At 37.3% G+C, this 18,572-nt stretch overlaps 1 protein-coding gene across 1 annotated transcript in view; it reads left to right on the forward strand.

Moving 5' to 3' along the window:
* Nucleotides 1–18,572, forward strand: part of LNX2 (ligand of numb-protein X 2) — a 59,017-nt gene that overhangs the window by 8,894 nt on the left and 31,551 nt on the right. The window contains exon 2 of the mRNA XM_021678250.1: nt 14,618–15,131. Within this exon, the coding sequence (XP_021533925.1) occupies nt 14,725–15,131 (407 nt within the window). The 5' untranslated portion in view covers nt 14,618–14,724. The remainder of the gene's footprint in view (nt 1–14,617; nt 15,132–18,572) is intronic.

An 18,572-nucleotide genomic window follows, 5' to 3' on the forward strand; every position in this document is an offset into this window, starting at 1 on the left:
GGAAACCTTCGAACTTGCTAAGAACCTAGGGACCTGTTCTCACATGCCCCATCCCTATGTAGGTCCTCTTTTTCTTTCTTTCCCTTCATTTATCAATTTCACACACTATTTTGTTAATTTGGAGAGTATGTATTGCTTCTTAAACAAACAAATGAACTTGATTTTTATTATACAAGTTGTACATGGCCATTTTAGAAAATTTTGAAAATATAGGTAAGCATAAGAAGAAAGTAATCACCTGTGATCCCCATCCCAGTTAGTACTGCTTTTAATGTTCTGTATGTTATGTTTTAAGTTAAAGGACAAATATATTAAGTCTAATGTAGCCATTTTTTTATTTGACCAGTTTGCCAATGATTTATAATTCACTGATGTAAATTAGAATAATATATGGCTTTAAAATTTTTAAGTCAATATTTTTAAATGATAAACATATTTATTCCCCCCCCCCCAGCCCCTGCCAAAAAAATAAAGGCAATTGCGTGGGCGATGATAGAAGATGATAGTGCTTAAGGGAAAATATTTTTAAAATCAATAATTAACTTACATTAACTCCTTTTCTATCAGAAGTTAATATACTTCTGATAGAACTAAATCTCCTAACTAAATCAGGTGTAAGGGAGCAAATTTTCACTTGTTTGGTGAGCCTCTCCCTCTGAATTTTATATATATGCACATATATCTTATCTGGATTAGTTAAAGGACATTTACATAAATTGAACTAATAACTTCAATTATTAAACACCATCAAAGGGGTATACATATGTATGTGTTACACCTGATTTAGTTTAGGAGCAGAAGTTAATTGCTCCTTTAACTTCGAAATTTGGTATTAGAAGTCTGGGGCATTTGTAAATTATATGGTATAAAGACTGACTCATCTAACTGCCCTTTTCAATTATTAAGCGCACTACAGCTAATATTTGCTGTTTACATTTGAGTAGTTAATAGCATTTCATCTACTTTAAAAATAGTATGCATATCCTTAATGTAATTTTACTAAGCCTGACTATAAGTTGTTTTATGGTGAAATAATATTTTACATATTGTACATTTTACTCCCCCACATACATAATACATACGTCGCAACACAATGCTTTTCATATGTATTACTGTGTATCTACAACCACTGCAGAAATATAGCTAGAAGGACATAGTCATCATTCAGAAGATTAATAAGCATATGGTGCTGAGCTGTTTATACCATATGTTAAGATGTACTTAATAACAAGAAATGTTGTAAATATAAGGTAATTGGTAACTTATAATTGCTTAATTGTTTATGTGAATTCATTTAAATTTAAAGGAAAGTATAATTTTTAAATTTCTGTATTTAAGTAAAAAAACATGGGAATTAAGGATATTTTTCATATTCCCTAAACTAGGTTTCCTACTGGTCAAAACACTTTAGGCATTCTTAAAAGTGAAGAAGCATTTCTAAGGTGTTATGATGAACTCTGAATATATTTAGTACATCGAGAGAAATAATATAAGGCTCCATAATTGTAGAAAAACTGTTGTTCTTCTTAATTATTTTGTATTAGCTTATGCTGAACATCTATCCTAATTTATGGTTTTCTTTTCTGAAAGTGTTAAGATTTATGTATGTGTATGTGGAATAGTTCATAGATTAATTCAGATTCAATCAGATGGCTTCTAGAAACAGGGTAAGTTCTCATATTGGACTACTAAGCAACAGATAGATATTTTAAAGTAAAAAATTTTAAGTCCACTCTCTTAATAAATAAATTTGAAGAAAGAAGCAACAGTAGAAGATGTTGGAGTAGAAAATGACTATGTCAAATAGTAGCATATATGTGTATGTGTGTATATATATTAATTATTTTAAATTTTAAGGTTTTTTTTTCAACAAGACCATTAGATTTTTGTGGAGGTGTTACTTAGGACTAGGATATAGGAACCAATAAGAATTGTGAAATCTCTTGTTTCTTAAATTATCTCTGTCTAGGGACGCCTGGGTGGCTCAGTCGGTTAAGCGGCTGCCTTCGGCCCAGGTCATGATCCCAGGGTCCTGGGATCGAGTCCCACATCGGGCTCCTTGCTCAGCAGGGAACCTGCTTCTCCCTCTCTCTCCCTCTCCTTGTGCTCTGTCAAATAAATAAAATCTTTAAAAATAAAAAAAAAATAAAAAAAATAAAAAAAAATTATCTCTGTCTATAGGTCTCTTAATATTAATGATAGAACCATTGAAATATCTAATGGTAATTATTACCACTTTTCAAAAGCTTCTCATAATATTTATCTTAAATTAGAAGCCCCAACAGGACAAAACAATCGCAAAATTTAAGAACACGTTCAAGAACTGTTAGTCTTTGAGAAATTGAACAAGAATCTACATCCCATATTTAAGAATAGATACTCTACAAAAAATGTTCCAGAAGTAACCCTATTCTACAGTATGATTTGATTTTTTTCATTTCCCCATAATTCCTCTCCCTATATTTTATCTGAAAATGGTAAATCTCATAGTAAATTTTTTTTTAAAGATTTATTTGAGAGAGAGAGTGCATGCGAGTGGGGGGAAGGGAGAGGGAGGGAGAGTCTCAAGCAGACTCCCTGCTAAGCACGGAGCCCCACTCAGAGCTCAGTCTCAGGACCCTGAGATCACAACCTGAGCCAAACCTAAGATTCTAATGCTTAAACCAACTGTGCCACACAGGCGCCCCTCATAGGAAAAATTTATAAGTAAAACCTATAAATTGGTAAAGTGTAAAATGTTACAAAGGTAAGCTGAGGAGATGCATTGTGATGCCATCTTGGTAAACACCATCAAAGGGGTATGCATATGTATGTATTCCAGATAAGATATATGTCCATATATATAAAATTCAGAGGGAGAGGCTCACCAAACAAGTGAAAATTTGCTCCCTTACACCTGATCTGTTTGGCAGTTACATTTCACGTGATACTTTAAGATGACATTTTGGTTTATGAATGACCTACTTACACATTTGGATAAGGTGATTTAGTTCACTGGAACCAACCATTCTTCTGCTTGTTTTTTTTTTCTTTAAAGATTTTATTTATTGATTAGAGAGAACATGAGCAGGAGGGGTAGAGAGAGAACCAACCATTCTTGAGTAAACAAATCCAGTTGAGTTTTTACGTTGGCAAGGCTATAACGCAGCTCTGGTAACTCAACTGTGCTGGGTCACTCTTGAGATCGGCTAGAGTCCTGACCAATCTTAGTACTTTTTACTCCATCGGGTACTCTCATTTAGAGTTCATTTTTAAGGAAGCCACCTTGAATGGTGAAATACCAGACATGAAAAAGACTGGCGAGCACCATAACCATTTGTGTCCAATTTGCTTCATGGAAGCCACACACCTTGTGATTTTTTTTCCAAGCCTCACTAAGCCCAGCTCCTGGCTCCAAGTTCCTAACAAGTTTGGATATGGGAATGCCCAGCCTAGAGCAGATTAGCAGCAACAAACTACGTGTGTGTGTGTGTGTGTGTGTGTGTGTGTGTGTGTATTGTATCTGTGACAGAGAGAGAGAGAGAGAAACATTCTCTGGTTCTAGTTACAGGGTGCTGGGAGTCTAGAAGTGCCATTAGGTGGCAAACATTAAGGGAGGTGACAGAAAAACTAACAAATTGACTCAACTGTAATGCTTTGTGGAAGAATCATGGGTATATATATATATAATAATTAATCTTTAGATAAAAACTTATGGTTAGTATTTTCTATTTAAGATAAGTATGTAACAGGGAAGAAGCCTAGGAAATTGGTGTGAAGAGTAATGGGAGTATAATATTGGGGGTGCAGAGGGACAGTGTAGGGAGAAAAAGAAAGGAGAGACTCTGGAAGATATTATCAGATTAGAAGTCAGACTGCAGATTAGCAGTCCCTGGAAACAGAGTGGTATGAGGTCTATGTTCAGGGAGTGGTTTGAAGCAGCCTCTGTCCAGAACACAGGGTTTGGAGCCTTAGAGGTGGGAATAAGAGTCAGACATATCCTTTTAAGATACTTGGCCTTTCTTCTATTAACAGATTTTTCCCCCCTGGGGGGAAATGATAAAATCATAGTTGTTTGTCATGAGATCACCTTTTGTGATGGGGAGGTGAAACGAGAGACAAGAGGTAATCAAGAAGTAACAGGAACCTGATTTAGAACAGAGGCAGTGGGAATAAAAATTCTAGAGCTAGAATCCAGATTTGGTGAGGCAAGTGAAAGCGGAGGACTCATTTGTTCAATTTCTCTTTCATTCTTGAGATTGTTATTAACCACGTGTTGTGTCAGGCATGCTACAAGATGCTGGGCCTATGAATAATGTAAGACATGCTGCCTGGCTTTTAAGGGATGCCCAGTAGGGAAGACACATCTGAGCAAGTGATTGCGCACTACAGCAGTGAAGGGCGTAATGAAATAATAATAAAATGGTGGCTCAAGGGACAGAATGAGTGATTTTGTTTGGGTGGATGAGAAATAGCTTTGTAGCCAGAGGGTTCACTTGAGCTGGCCATTAAATGGACAGGGGATCTGCAGACCAACAAGGTAGGAGAGGACATTCCAAGCAGAGGGACTAGCATGCTGTGGTCAGGAAGTTGTAAGTAGTTTGGCATAGCCAAAGGGTGGAATGTGTAGAATTGTGTCAGGAAATGAAACTGGAGGAGCCAGATCTGGAAGGTTTAAGTGCCAGGTTGAAGAATTTGGCTTTCCTTTTGTAGAAGCAATTGGGGGCTGCAGAAGAATGTGAAGAAAATAATATCACTGTTTTGGGGATGCTAGTGTTGTAAAGGGTAGCTAGGAGAGGAGGAGCATGCCTGGAAACCCTTTTGAGTGATGGCTAAAAGAACAGGTGCAACAAATAACTGCAGTCTAATTTGGGAGTAGTAGTGGGATGGATGGAGGGTAGAAGACACACAAGTAACATGTTCTGGAGGGGGAGTCGGTGGGAACTTGTTGACTGGGTGTGGAAAATGAGGAAGAGTGAGAAAGAAACAGGATTCTCTGGTTCTAGTTATAGGGTGCTGTGAGTCTAGAAGTGCCATTAGGAAGTGCTGTACTAGGATCATTTAGAAGGAAATAATGACATGGTTTTTGAACATAAGTGTGAGTCAGATATATGGGAACTGGGACAATTATGTAATACCTATTGGGAGAAAAATAAAGGTAGATCTGTTCTCATATACTGACCAGAACAATGTGATAATCACTTTATTAAAAACTATACAAATAAAGAAAATAGAGGCACATCTTTATCATCTTGTTATGGAAGAGCGGAGTAGTGGAAGAATTTTTCAAGGAACGAATGTATTCAATTACATGAAAATGGACTTTTCTATGTCAGTGGACACACAGACACACAGGATGCCTGGGGAAAAATTAAATTCTGATAAAGAGCTTTGATCCTCAATATATCAAGTTCATGTCAAGAAAAACACTACAATAGAAAAAAAATGGGCCAAGGATATAGCGGTGCTCACAAGAGAAATAAGTATAATAATCATATAGAGTCAAAGAGATGCAAACTAAAGGAAAAATTAGATATTACACTTGTATTTTCAATGGTCAGATTTATAAATATTAAAAAGAATAAAATTAACCAGGATTAGAACAGTTTGGGAGATGTTAGCATGCTTACACATTGCTGGTAGGAGTCAGAATTTTGGAAGTAAAGCAGAAGCTGGAGCTGAGAAGTGACCGTGAGATTTGGCAGTTAGTTCTGGCCACAACAAAACCAGTCTTAGGCTGATGGAGATGGAAGCCCTTTGGGTAAAGAATTGGAGACTGCACTGATGGTCTTACATGTCAGAAATATTGAAACGAAGGTGGGGGAAAGGGTAATAATTGTAGACAAATCTTTTGTTTTCATTTTTAAAGCTGTTAAGACATGAACTTCATGTGGAGGGGAGAGAGATTGAAGAAAGATAGGAAACATGACAGAGGTTGCCAAAAGGTATGGGACACTGAGCCCAGGTCGGGGGTGGGGAATTCGCCTTCAGACAGGGAATGGGGAGATCTCTTGCAAGAAGAAAGGAATTAAGGATGTATATAAATACAATAATAAACTTGAACATGTGGAGGGGAAAAATGTTGTTTTGTTAAAGTGGGGGGGGTTTGCTTTGACCTCTGATAGTCTCAATTCCTCCCAGAATTCAAGATTTCCCCCTTTTCCATATGGCATAATTTCTCCAAAGAATTGTCTGTGCTCAAATTCCTTTCTTTCAGTTCTCTCTTGAACTCTTTCCAGGAAGCTTTTCCTCTCATTCCACCAAAACTCTATATCAAGGTCACTGGTGAATTCCATGTTGCTAAATCCAAAGCTTATTTCTCCGTCTTAATCTTATTTTACTTGCCTGTAGGATTTAACACAGTCAGTTCTTCTCTCCTCCTTGAAGCACTTTTTTTGGTTTCTGCATACAGTACTCTCCTAATTTTCTTCCTACTACAGTGTCCACTCCGCCTCAGCTTGGTCCCGTCTTATCTCATAGACTTTATAATGTTGGACTGTCTCAAGGCTCAGTCCCCTGACCTCTCTTCTGCTTATACTCATCCTCTCTCCTTTGGTGATCTTTTCCTATCTATACACTTTTCCTTTCCACACTGATGCTTCCTAAATTTATATGACCAGCTCAGTCCTCTCCCTTGAACTGGGCTTGTATATTTACCTGCCTGCTCAGGGTCTCTACTTGGAGATCTGATAGTCATTTCAATCTTAAGATGTCCAAACTTGAGCAGAGCCATTTAACCTACTCTCTGATATACTTTTGCATCTCGGTTATGTTAATTCTGTTTTTCTAGTTTAGACCAAAAACCTTGGGATCATCTATGACTTCCCCCCCTCCACCATCAGCCCATGCACACATTTTATTCATCAGCAGATCATATTGGTCTGTCTTCAAAATACATCGAGAATTGAGTCTCCTCTCATGATCTCAGCCATGCCCACCTGGTTCTTTCAACCGTCCTCTCTTGCTTGGACTATTGAAATAGTAGGCTCCTAATTGCTTCTGCTTTTGCCCCCTTCACCGTGTTCTCAGCACAACAGACACGGTGATCCTGTTAAGGTACTTAATCAAAGTAAAAGCCAAAGTTCTATAAGCCCTGCAAGATTTAGTTAGCCCCTGTTACCGCTCTGACTTGTTTTCTTCCCTCTGCTTTGTGCATTTCTTCCACACTGGCCACTTTACTGTTCAGTGAACACACCAGGCACATTCTCTCCTCCGGGCCTTTATACTTACTATTGCACCTGTCTGGAACGAACATTTTTATACCAGGTACCTGTGTGGCTTTCTAGTTACTCCTTTTGGTTTTAAGTGAAGTGTCCCTTGACAGTGAGCTTTTTCTTGATCACCCCACTTAAAAAACTGCCCTTCTCCCAGTACTATCTTCCCTGTTGTACTTTCTTTTTCTTTCCAACTATGTGACGTTTTTAGCTTCACATTAATCCTGTGTGTAAGCAAGAAACCATTGTTATTTTACACATAAGGAAATTGAGATTTATGGACATTTAAGTGCTGTGCACATCACGATGTCACATTGCTAGTGAGTGAGGGAGGGGCAGGGCCAAATTTTGAACCCAGGTCTCAAATTCTACAAACTAACTCCAGGGGCTTCTTCGATGCTTTTCACTCCCTTGGATAATTGAGTTAATGGAGGAATTGTGATCTACAATCATTGAAACTAGAGATTTTTTAAAAGACCTTAAAATTAAGAAATTATCACTTGGAAACAAATGTTTTCTATATGTACTGTGCAAGAAGTTAAAGTTTTCATCCTTTAGAAGAAAACAGATGATTTAATTTATTAAGATGAGAACCCTTGCCTTTGAATGTAATAGAAGCATTTAAATGATAGCCAGCAGGTAAACCTCTGCAATAAAACTGAACCAGTGAAAACTGTAGTTCTCTCTCACCACCAGCCCTGTATCTTTTAGGTATATGCGACACTTAGGAATTTGTGACACTCTCTAAGACATTAGTAATTGCCCCAACTCAGCTGGCTGGTGAGGAGTGCTGTTGGGAAGAAACCACGTGCTGCGGGAGCCTATCTTTCCTGGAATAAAGTTCTTTCCTCAGAGGTCTTTAATTATTGGCAGAGGTTTGTCTGGATACTTAGCTGTCTAGACATGTTTAGCATTCCATATGGTATGTTTCTTTTTCGAAATAGTTTTATATCAATTCTATTGTTAAATTACTCTAAGGTAACATAATATAGTATGATTTTTTAAAAATACAGCTTTAGTATCACTGTCTGAACCTCTGAGACATGGGAAGGTAATGCAATTTGATTTTGGCCTTTATCCTTTTGCATTTAAAAAAGTTTTTCATCATAGCTTAGTGGTTCAAAATTAGAAGATTAAAGGTAGAAGGACATTTCAGTTGGTTATTTCTCTGCTCACCACAATTTAACCTCCATTTTGTAGAATATTTAAATCTTGAAGTTACCAAAAACAACAACAAATGTTGGGACTGACAGGTAAATATGACACATCACTGAGCATTTCATTAAATTTAAAAAGACAGAATCGTAAATTTTAGAACTACATTTAGCTCCGTGTGTGTGTGTGTGTGTGTGTGTGTGTGTGTGTGAGAGAGAGAGAGAGATCAATTAGTATTTAGGCAAAGCTGATAGTTTATACACAGGAAGCCAAGGCACCAGAATATATATGATATACTAGCACGTAGCAGACATTGGATAAACATTTGGTGAATGAAAGAGTTAATTGCATAGTGACCTAGTTACCCAGCTGGCGTAGAGCTTAGAGCCTAAGTTTCATAGCTTCTAGCATTTTTTGCTTAGCTTACTAATTGTCTAGATTATTAAGTAGGGTACATGTTACTACAAGTAGCATCTTAAGAATTTTAAAATGGTTTTTCAAACACCATGAGAAGGGATAGACAAGTAGTTAAGTGTGCTGAATTACAGTTTTATGTAGAAAAATGAGAGAATTATATATGTGGAATTGTTGGAAACTGCTCTTTGGTAGTTTTCTTAGTGACATGCAATAGGAAATAAGTTTTGATTAAAAATAGAAGTTATTTGGGGCGCCTGGGTGGCTCAGCTGGTTAAGCGACTGCCTTCGGCTCAGGTCATGATCCCAGGGTTCTGGGATCGAGCCCCGAGTCGGCCTCCCTGCTTCTCCCTCTCCCGCTTCCCCTGCTTGTGCGCGCTCTCTCTCTGTTAAATAAATAAGTAAAATCTTAAAAAAAAAAAAAAAAAGGAATAGAATTTATTTAAGACTGTCATCTAGCACGCTAAGTATTTCTATACAGCTAAATACCTAGACGTGCTTCTTCCAGTAGGGGAAAGAACTTTATTCCAGGAAAGACAGACTTCTTCAGTACAGGCTCATCTCAACATTTTACCTTTTTCAGTTTTTGTCTTTTTTAAAAGTAGTGTTAGTTATTACTGGTGCTTCTTGTGAAAAAAGGGTATCAGAACCCTTTAGTGCTCTGTACCAGTTTTTCTCAAAGTGTGACTCAGGGTCCCTTATTCTCTTCTCTTGGGTCCACAAGGTCAAAACTGTTTTCCCATTAATGCTAAGACATTATCTGCCTTTCTCACTGTCGTTCTCTCATGAGTGCCCAATGGAGTTTCCAGAAGATACATGTGATCTCACAGCAGATTGAAAACAAGCAGATTTGAGACTCCAGGTTTACAAAGATGTAAAACAATGGCCTCTCTTCTCACTGTATCTTTATTTTGGAAAAAGAAATGTTATTTTTCATAAAAATCCTGGCATGTAATGGGTTTATTGTTTCATTAACAAATGAATATTTAAACAATTAATTCCATTGTCATTTCAGGAATGTTCTCTAAATGGAATAGTGTAGTATGCAGCCTTTTAGGATTGGCTTTTTTCACTCAGCATAATTCTCTGGAGATTCATCCAGGTTGTGTGTAGCAATAATCATTCATTCTTTTTTATTGCTGAGTACTATTCTACAGTACAGATGTACCATGATTTGTTTACCCACTCACCCATTGAAGGTCGTCTGGGTTGTTTCTAGTTTGGGGCCATTGCAAATAAAGCTGTAGGTTTATGCGTGACTTTCACTTCTTTGGAATAAATATCCAGGAGTGCAGTAGCTGAATTGTATGGTAGTTGCATGCCAGTTTTTTAAGGAACTGCCAAACTTGTCCAGAGTGGATAAAGGGATCGTTAGGTGTAAAAGTTTGACATCCATTGCTTTATACAAAGGTACTATCAAAGCTGATGTGTAACATATACAGTAAGAGGGTTTTCTTGTATTGATATCAAGTAAAAAAATAACTTTAAAATTCTCAGACTTCTGAAGACTAAAGGAAGTTACGTCTCATTCTTTGTTATCATAGAGCAAGGTCCAGTATATCGCCTGCTTTGCAGTGCCATAAATTGCAAGGTTTTCTCCTGTATGTTTATATAGTGATATTATACATTTCAGGACTCTGAAACATTTCAGGCTCAAGTATGAGCCTGAGAACAAAAAAAATTTTTAGTGCATAATATGTGCCAAGAATGGGGAATACAAAAGATAAAGAAGATGTTATCTTTACCTTCAAAGAGCTGCGAAGACAGATAAGCAAGTAGGCAAATGTAGTAATTGCTGAAATGAAGGTATGTGTAAAGAGCAGCAAGAGCATAAGGGAAGGGAGATGTACCCAAGAGTAGGAGGGAGGCTGATGGGTTCTACAGAGCAAGTAGAGTTTGAGTAGGAATTTGCCAGGAGGACACTTGAGAGAGTAGCCTGAGACTCTTGATGTTGATGAGTCAAAGGAACCCTAGGGGTTTCCCATCTAACCATACTTTGGTGGGAATCTTTAGCTCATGGCCTTTTTTCTGGGCTGGATCTCCAGGGTTAGGGACCGTGAGGACACCTTCAATCTGAATTAAAAATAACCTGAAGAGGGGCGCCTGGGTGGCACAGTTGGTTAAGCGACTGACTTGATTTTGGCTCAGGTCATGATCTCACGGTGGTGAGATTGAGCCCCTAGTCGGGCTCCACACTCAGCAGGGAGTCTGTATAAGATTCTCTTTCTCCCTCTCCCCCTGCTCTCTTGTGCACTCTCTCTCAAATAAATAAATAAATCTTAAAAAAAAAAAAAAAAACAACCCAAGAGAAATGATCTGAATAATATATAGTTTTGGAATTTGCAAACTAACTCTGAAAAACCATAGCTCTTCCTGAGAGTCTCTATGATGCACCAGGGTATTCTTATCTCATAAACCAGGAAGAGCAAGCCTGTTACTCATAACTAGAGTTAGGTAGAAAACAGTGTTTTCTTACTCCCTTTCTATTGTACTGGCTATTTTTCAAGATATTATTTAAAACGTGTTGAACGGGGCACCTGGGTGGCTCAGATGGTTAAGCATCTGCCTTCGGCTCAGGTCGTATCTCTGGGTCCTGGGATCCAGCCCTGTGGTGGGCTCCCTGCTTAGCGGGGAGTCTGCTTCTCCCTCTGCCTCTGCCTCTCCCCCGATTGTGCATGCTTGCATGCTTGCTTGCTAGCTTGCTCTCTCTTTCTCTCTCTCTCAAGTGAATAAATAAAATCTTTAAAAAAATAATAAAATGTGTTGTAATATTCTCAGCCAATTTAATAACTTCCATATCTACTATTAGTGGAATATTATCTAAACAGACAATGTAGTTTGTAAAGATACACATTATACTCCATTTTACCTTTATATTATGAAAAATATTTAAGACTTGCTTATTTAACTTGTATTTTAATATTTCAGATTTTGCTCATAGAATATCTGAAATCAAAATTATATATAAACATGGGCATATCCTCCTATAAACATAGGTGTACTTCTGGCCGCCTAAATGTAGTAAGAGTGCACAAGTAAATTGTCACCTATGTGGTCATTCAGCATTTACTGAGCTGCTCTTCTGTGAGAGGGTCCAGCTCTTAAGGAGCTCACAGTTTAGTATGAGAAGTAGTATTAGGTGTTGATTTAGACTTGCACACTCAGAAGGAATGAAATCATCTGCCTGGGTTGGGAGTAGAGGGATGGGTTTAGGGGTTAGAAAGACAGGATCAGGCTGCCTTTGGTCCTTACAAAATTCATACAACCAAGGCTTTCATGAAATACCTCTCCTCTTTCTTACAATTACTTAATTGACTATTGAGTAATTTTGAAGCAAGAAAGAACTAGATTTCCTTATCTCTTATCAAGTAATTATAAGTTGTTTGGCTTTGTACAAATCGTAACATCTGTCTGAACTTTTGTTTCTTTATCTTTAATAATGGTAATAATAGCTAATACTTATATAGCACCTATTATGTGCCAGGCACTATTTTATACACTCATTTATTATTTTATACGTTCATTTATTCTTTATATCAAACCTTTGAAATAGGCACTATGATTACCCCCATTTTACATATGAGAAGGAAACAGACGTTTAGTAAGGTTACAAAGCTAGTAAGTGACAGAGCGAAGATTTGAACCCTCACAGACTGGCTCCAGAGTATGTGCTCTTAAGTACTTATGCTATACAGCCTTGCAGTTCTTTAATCGTACTTACATGCACATGCTAGTGATCTACACATGAGAATTTGTCCCTTTAGTTTGTTTCATGGTAACAGAGGTATTTCGGGGGTGGAAGATAATGCAGTTCTTATTTGGTATTTTAAATGGGAAAATGTTATTTTTCCTCATGGAAAGATTTTGTGATAAAATGAAAATAAACTAAAAGTTATTTAGAGATTTAAAAAAGAACTAAAACATAATAGTCTTAAGAGAAATGCTTTCTTAGTCATTATGTGGGAGGCTAGAATTGCAGTATTTTTTTTTTTGACGAAAAGAAAAATTAGAATAAACACTATCACAAAGAAAGAAGAGCAAAGGATATGTGAATTTTCTTGCTAATTGGGTGGGGAATAAGAGTCTGAAGGCATTCTGTATTAAAATACCTAGTCTGTCTGTGTGGGATAAATGCTGTTTCTCTTCTTAATCTCACATACCTTGCACTGATGTTTGAAAAGTTAGGATGCCCAGAGGGTAAAGAACAAGCCTTGTAAGTTACAAAATACAAGAAGCATTTGCTCTCTTAATGTTGGTACTGATAGGAGTTTAGATCACAGGCTGCTGCTGTTGTTATTTTATTAAGTAGTTTTTAAAAACAGTTTATCGAATGTCAGCCATCCCATCTGAATCCTGTCCCACCTGCTCGTAATTCATGGCACTTCTTGTTGACTTTGTTAAAATGTTAATATTGTTTTTCTAATAAAAATTCCAAATAAATAAAATAATACGTATGTGTGATGGAAGGAGAATTTTCTCATTGAAACAGATGTTGGGAGCATTGACATGGTATCCTACCCTCTCTGTTCTTGTGGCAGGGAGACCCAGGTTTGATGATATTGGTACCCTGAGTACGTTGTGCCTCGGATATTTTGACCTGCTGCATACTCCCTGAGTGTGCCAGGTGCTCTGAAGCCCCTGAGATTCCGCACAGGGGCCCTTGTCTGCTTCCGTTTGACCGACACACCCTGTCACAACTCAGCAGTGCATGTTTTTCCCCTTTTGAAAGTATTTCCAGCTATAAAGCCAAACTTGAGTTAGATGCCAGTTCTCCTCATCTTTCTCTGTATTCACATAATAGCCTCCTGCACATGGCTTTCTTGGAGTACATTGAATTTTAATGATAGGTTTTCTTAAGTATCCTCTCCCTACCTCTCCTGTCTCCTTGTTCAATGTTTAGCACATACTAGAGACTATAAATATTTACAGAAGAGCAGATATAGACAGCTGCTGCCTCTGGAGTTGATTTTTAACCCCTGGTGCTTCTGGGGAACTGGAGGGGAGCATTCCTTGCTAGCCTTGCACTAAACTGGAGAGGCTGTTCTGAGAGTCTTATAGTTGGAGAGGAGACAGACATACACGCACACACAAATTGCTGTTTTGAGCAAGCAAGAACAGATCAAAGTGTGGAATAATATGAGGTGGAATTGTTATTTATAACACATCTTACTGATTTAATTGAATTACAGTGGGCTTTTTCCTTTAATGCCTTAAAATAGTATTGCACTTTATGGAGCTTGCACAGATGTTATTTGTATATGCTGTGTAGTTTATCTTTCTATAATCTGTGCTAGATAGAGAATATTTAAATCATACATATTTTGAAATTCACTTTTTCCAAATATAGTACAGGGCGAAGGTCATTTTTTAAATAGACACTGAATTATCCTTGAGACAACATTTCAAAGACACAGTCTTTGGTATAGCAATGTAAATGCATAAAATCAGAAGCAAAGAACCATGACTGGGATGACAGATGCAAATGTATTGCATAATATACCTCAATTTGCATTATTAGCATGCTATGTAGATTAATTGGCTTTAAAAACTACCATTGAGCAGTGAAGTATTGGAGGATTTCAGTCAGTAAAACAGATTGATTCTTTATGTCACACCATATGCAGCATCTTTTGCTTTTAATCACAAGTTCTTTTTTCACCAAGAACTTGGCAATGCAGCCAAGTAGCTTAGCCAGCTAGCAAATTAGTTAGGTTTTTATGACTAATTTATCACCTGGTCTAAATTTTATTTTATCTTTTACCTAAAAAAGAGGTTAACTAGTGATACTATATTGATAACTTTTGGCCCCCCTCAATTGATATTAATTACATTTTTTATTTGTTTTGTTTATCTAGAACAAACCTTGATTTTAGTCAAATACATCAGTGCCCGTTAAAGGAAACCATACCTGAAGTGGAAGTCTAACGTATGAGGATACAGAACCTGCTTTGGTTGATTCAGAATGGGAACCACAAGTGATGAGATGGTGTCTGTGGAGCAGACCTCCTCTTCCTCCTTCAATCCTCTGTGTTTTGAATGTGGCCAGCAGCACTGGACAAGAGAGAACCACTTATACAATTACCAGAATGAAGTAGATGACGACCTGGTCTGCCATATTTGCCTTCAGCCTCTGTTGCAGCCACTAGACACCCCCTGTGGACACACGTTCTGCTGCAAGTGCCTCAGAAACTTCTTACAGGAGAAGGACTTTTGTCCATTGGACCGGAAAAGACTCCACTTTAAGTTGTGTAAGAAGTCTAGTATTCTAGTTCATAAGCTTCTGGACAAATTATTAGTGTTATGTCCATTTTCTTCAGTGTGCCAAGATGTCATGCAACGCTGTGATCTGGAGGCACATCTTAAAAACAGGTAAGCAAAAAATATGAAGGAAAGAGAAATTCTAGGTTTTATAAAAAGGTTGGTCAGACAAAAACTTATAGTACCAAGGCATCAGTAAGTAAATGGACAAATCAAATACAAGAGAGACAATAAATAAGTTGTGTGGAACAGTATTTTACATGATAATTTCTCAAAAACGTAGATACAAAAACTTCAGTGAAGAAGTACCTATTAATTTTTGCTGGTATAATATGAAGCTGTTACATTCATATGGGCAGCAGGGTATAGTGATAGACTTTTTTCCAAGGCAGTTTGGCAGTTTGTTTCAAAAATTGTGAATGTGAATATCCTTTTATGTAGCTTATTATCCTAAGGAAATAATCCAAAAGAAGGAAAAATTATGTATAAAGGTGTGTTCACTGCAGCATTGTGCATAGTTCAATAAATCAGAGTCGATCTAATTAACAGTAGGGAAGGGTTAAAACTACCATAGTACATCAACTCCATGGGATATTATGCAGACAGTACAAATGGTAATTTTGTTGCAATATGGAAATGAGGGTACATGATTTTATTTGCTAGGATCTTATAAAGAATATGTGTTCAAGGACTAGACTGACTAAGAAGTAGGAGTTAGAAACCTTAAAGCATTCAATGGAGAGTTTTGTTCTAACAAAGCTTTTTAAAAGGTCAAGTAATTTATTGAGCTGATTAGTGAGTTTTATAATTTGACTTTGGTGAAAGACTTGAGTTTTAGAATTATTTATACCCTTAGGAAGGGTTAAAATACATCTCTTATGTTTTATGTATGAAGAATCATATAATATGACAGAAATAAATGTGTTGATTTCTAGATTTCAGAGTTCAGCCACTTGTGCAGTAGAAAGCTGGGATTGCTGTGAAAAAATTCACAGTACAATATATGGGGTATCATAGAATTGACGGGGATTATCTAATCTTATCCCCTCACTTTATAAATCAGGAAACTGAATCACAAAGATTTAGAGCTAGTTAATGGTATAGTTAGGCCTAAACTTCTAATATTCTTACTTACCATTCTAGTATACCGCGCTGACTTGACCACAGGTCAAATCGTGTTCCCTACTACTGTGTGGTAGTAAGTTTCCTATAGACATGAGTATATGTGGTCCTTCTGTTCCTAAATATCAGTGTTAGAAAACAAGGATACTCATTAGAAATCGTTAAGGTATATGAGAAAGAACAAGATGTTATTACATCGTCAGAAACAGGAAGATTTATAGAAAAGGTTTAAATCTAAGCTGTGTTGTCTAGTAGGAGGTAAGAAAACGTGTAGGGTAGGTACAGAGACTTGTGAAAGTGCATGTGGCCTTAGGTTTCCATGTGTCCTCAGTCACCAGCAGGTGTAGGATCTAAGCACGACAGCAGAGACCTGGTGCAAATCGACGCCGGACTTGTGAATGTGGTCTTCTGGGTGGGGCCTACTTACTGAGGTTGAGGAATATCTTAGGCTTGCCTTATTTCTCTCAGTTGGACTATTCTTTTTAGGGGATAGTTTTCTTCTGTGACTCTTACGAACATCCTAGCTGAGGCACCAGCTCAGCTAGGAGAGCCTACAGGTGGCCTTTCCAGCATGGCAGCCTCAGGGTATTTAAAGTTTTTACGTGGCATTCAGTGTTCCAGGGAATAAGGCAGAAGCTGCATGGCTTTGTATGAACTAGCCTTGAAGTCACATAGCATCCCTTATGTCACTGTGTTTGAAGCAATCCACTCAGATTCAATGGGAGAGGGAACCTGGGCTTCACTTTGTGATGGGAGGGGGTCAAACATTTGCAGCCATGTTTTAAAACCAACACAGGCTACTGAGTGGTACCATGAGTCACAGAATATGATTATTCTAACTGTGCCATCTCTGCACACAGTCTCACTCATCTGATAGAAATTGATAAGTTTCATTAAAATTCATAGAATTTCAGGGGCACCTGGGTGGCTCAGTCGGTTAAGCATCTGCCTTTGGCTTGGGTTTGTGTTTGGAACATTCTTACCAGCATACTTTTCTTATGTATAATGTAAAAAGCAGATATATATTTGCAAATCATATACCTGATGAGAGTATTCAGAATATAAAAAGAATTTTTACAACTCTAACAAAAAGGCAAGTAATCCACAATTTTAAATGGGCAAAGAATTTGAATAGATATTTCTCCAAAGAAGATTATTTAAATGGCCAATAAGCATGTGAATGAATGCTCCACATCAGTAGTCCATTTTTTTTTTTTAAAGATTTATTTATTTATTTGACAGAGAGAGACACAGCGAGAGAGGGAACACAAGCAGAGGGCGTGGGAGAGGGAGAAGCAGGCTTCCCGCCAATCAGGGAGCCTGATGCGGGGCTCGATCCCAGGACCCTGAGATCATGACCTGAGCCGAAGGCAGACGCTTAACGACTGAGCCACCCAGGCGCCCCTTCAGTAGTCCATTTTTATAATGGATTGTTTGTTTTTGTAAGTTGTAAGCATCCTGTATATATTTTGGATACTAGAGCTTTATTAAATATATGATTTGCAAATATTTTCTCTTGTTCTGTTGATTGTCCTTTCATTTTCCTGTGCCCTTTGAAGGACAGACGGGTTTAATCTTATGAAGTCCAGTTTCTCTGTGTTTTCTTTGTTTGCTTATGCTTTTGGTGTCATGGCCAAGAAATCACTGCCTAATCCAAGGTCACAAAGACTTACACCTGTTTTCTTCTAAGACTTTTATAGTCTTTGATCCATTTTTAATTAATTGTGATTAGAGAACATGCTGTGTGTAATTCAGTCCTTTAAATTTAATTGAGGCTTTTTTTATGACCTAGCACATGGTCTACCCTTGGAAAATGCTCCATGTATACTGAAGAAGAATGTGTTTTCTGCTATTGTTGGGTGGACTATTCTACAGATGTCCATTGGGTCTGGTTGATTTGTAGTGTTATTAAAGTCTCTCTTTTCCTGTTCTTGTCGGTTTGTTCAATTCATTATTGTAAGTGTGGTATTGAAGTCCTAAACTATTGTTGAATTGTCTATTTCTCCTTTAATTCTGTCATTTTTTCCTTCATGGACTTTGAGGTTCTGTTGTTAGTTATGTTTATAATTGTTAACAGCTTCTTGATAGATCGAACCTTTCATCACTGTAAAATTGGAGTATTTATTTGTATTTGGTGTAATTACTGATCAGGCAGGATTTATGTCTGCCATTTTGCTATTCTGTCATTTTTTTTGTTTCTCTGTTTTTCTGTTACTTCTTTTGTGTTAATGTGTATTTTCTAGTATTCCCTTTTAATTCCTTTGTCATTTCTGTTCATATATATATATTTTTTAATTGTTTTCTTAGTGATTGCCCTGGGGATTATAATTAACATCTTAATTTATAACAGTCTAGTTCAGATTAATACAAACAATTTCACTAGAGTATAAAAACTCAGCTCATAGATAGCTCTGTTCCTTCCCCATTTTT

The sequence above is a fragment of the Neomonachus schauinslandi genome, chromosome 3, assembly GCF_002201575.2.
Source record: "Neomonachus schauinslandi chromosome 3, ASM220157v2, whole genome shotgun sequence".
In the NCBI taxonomy this organism is placed as follows: domain Eukaryota; kingdom Metazoa; phylum Chordata; class Mammalia; order Carnivora; family Phocidae; genus Neomonachus; species Neomonachus schauinslandi.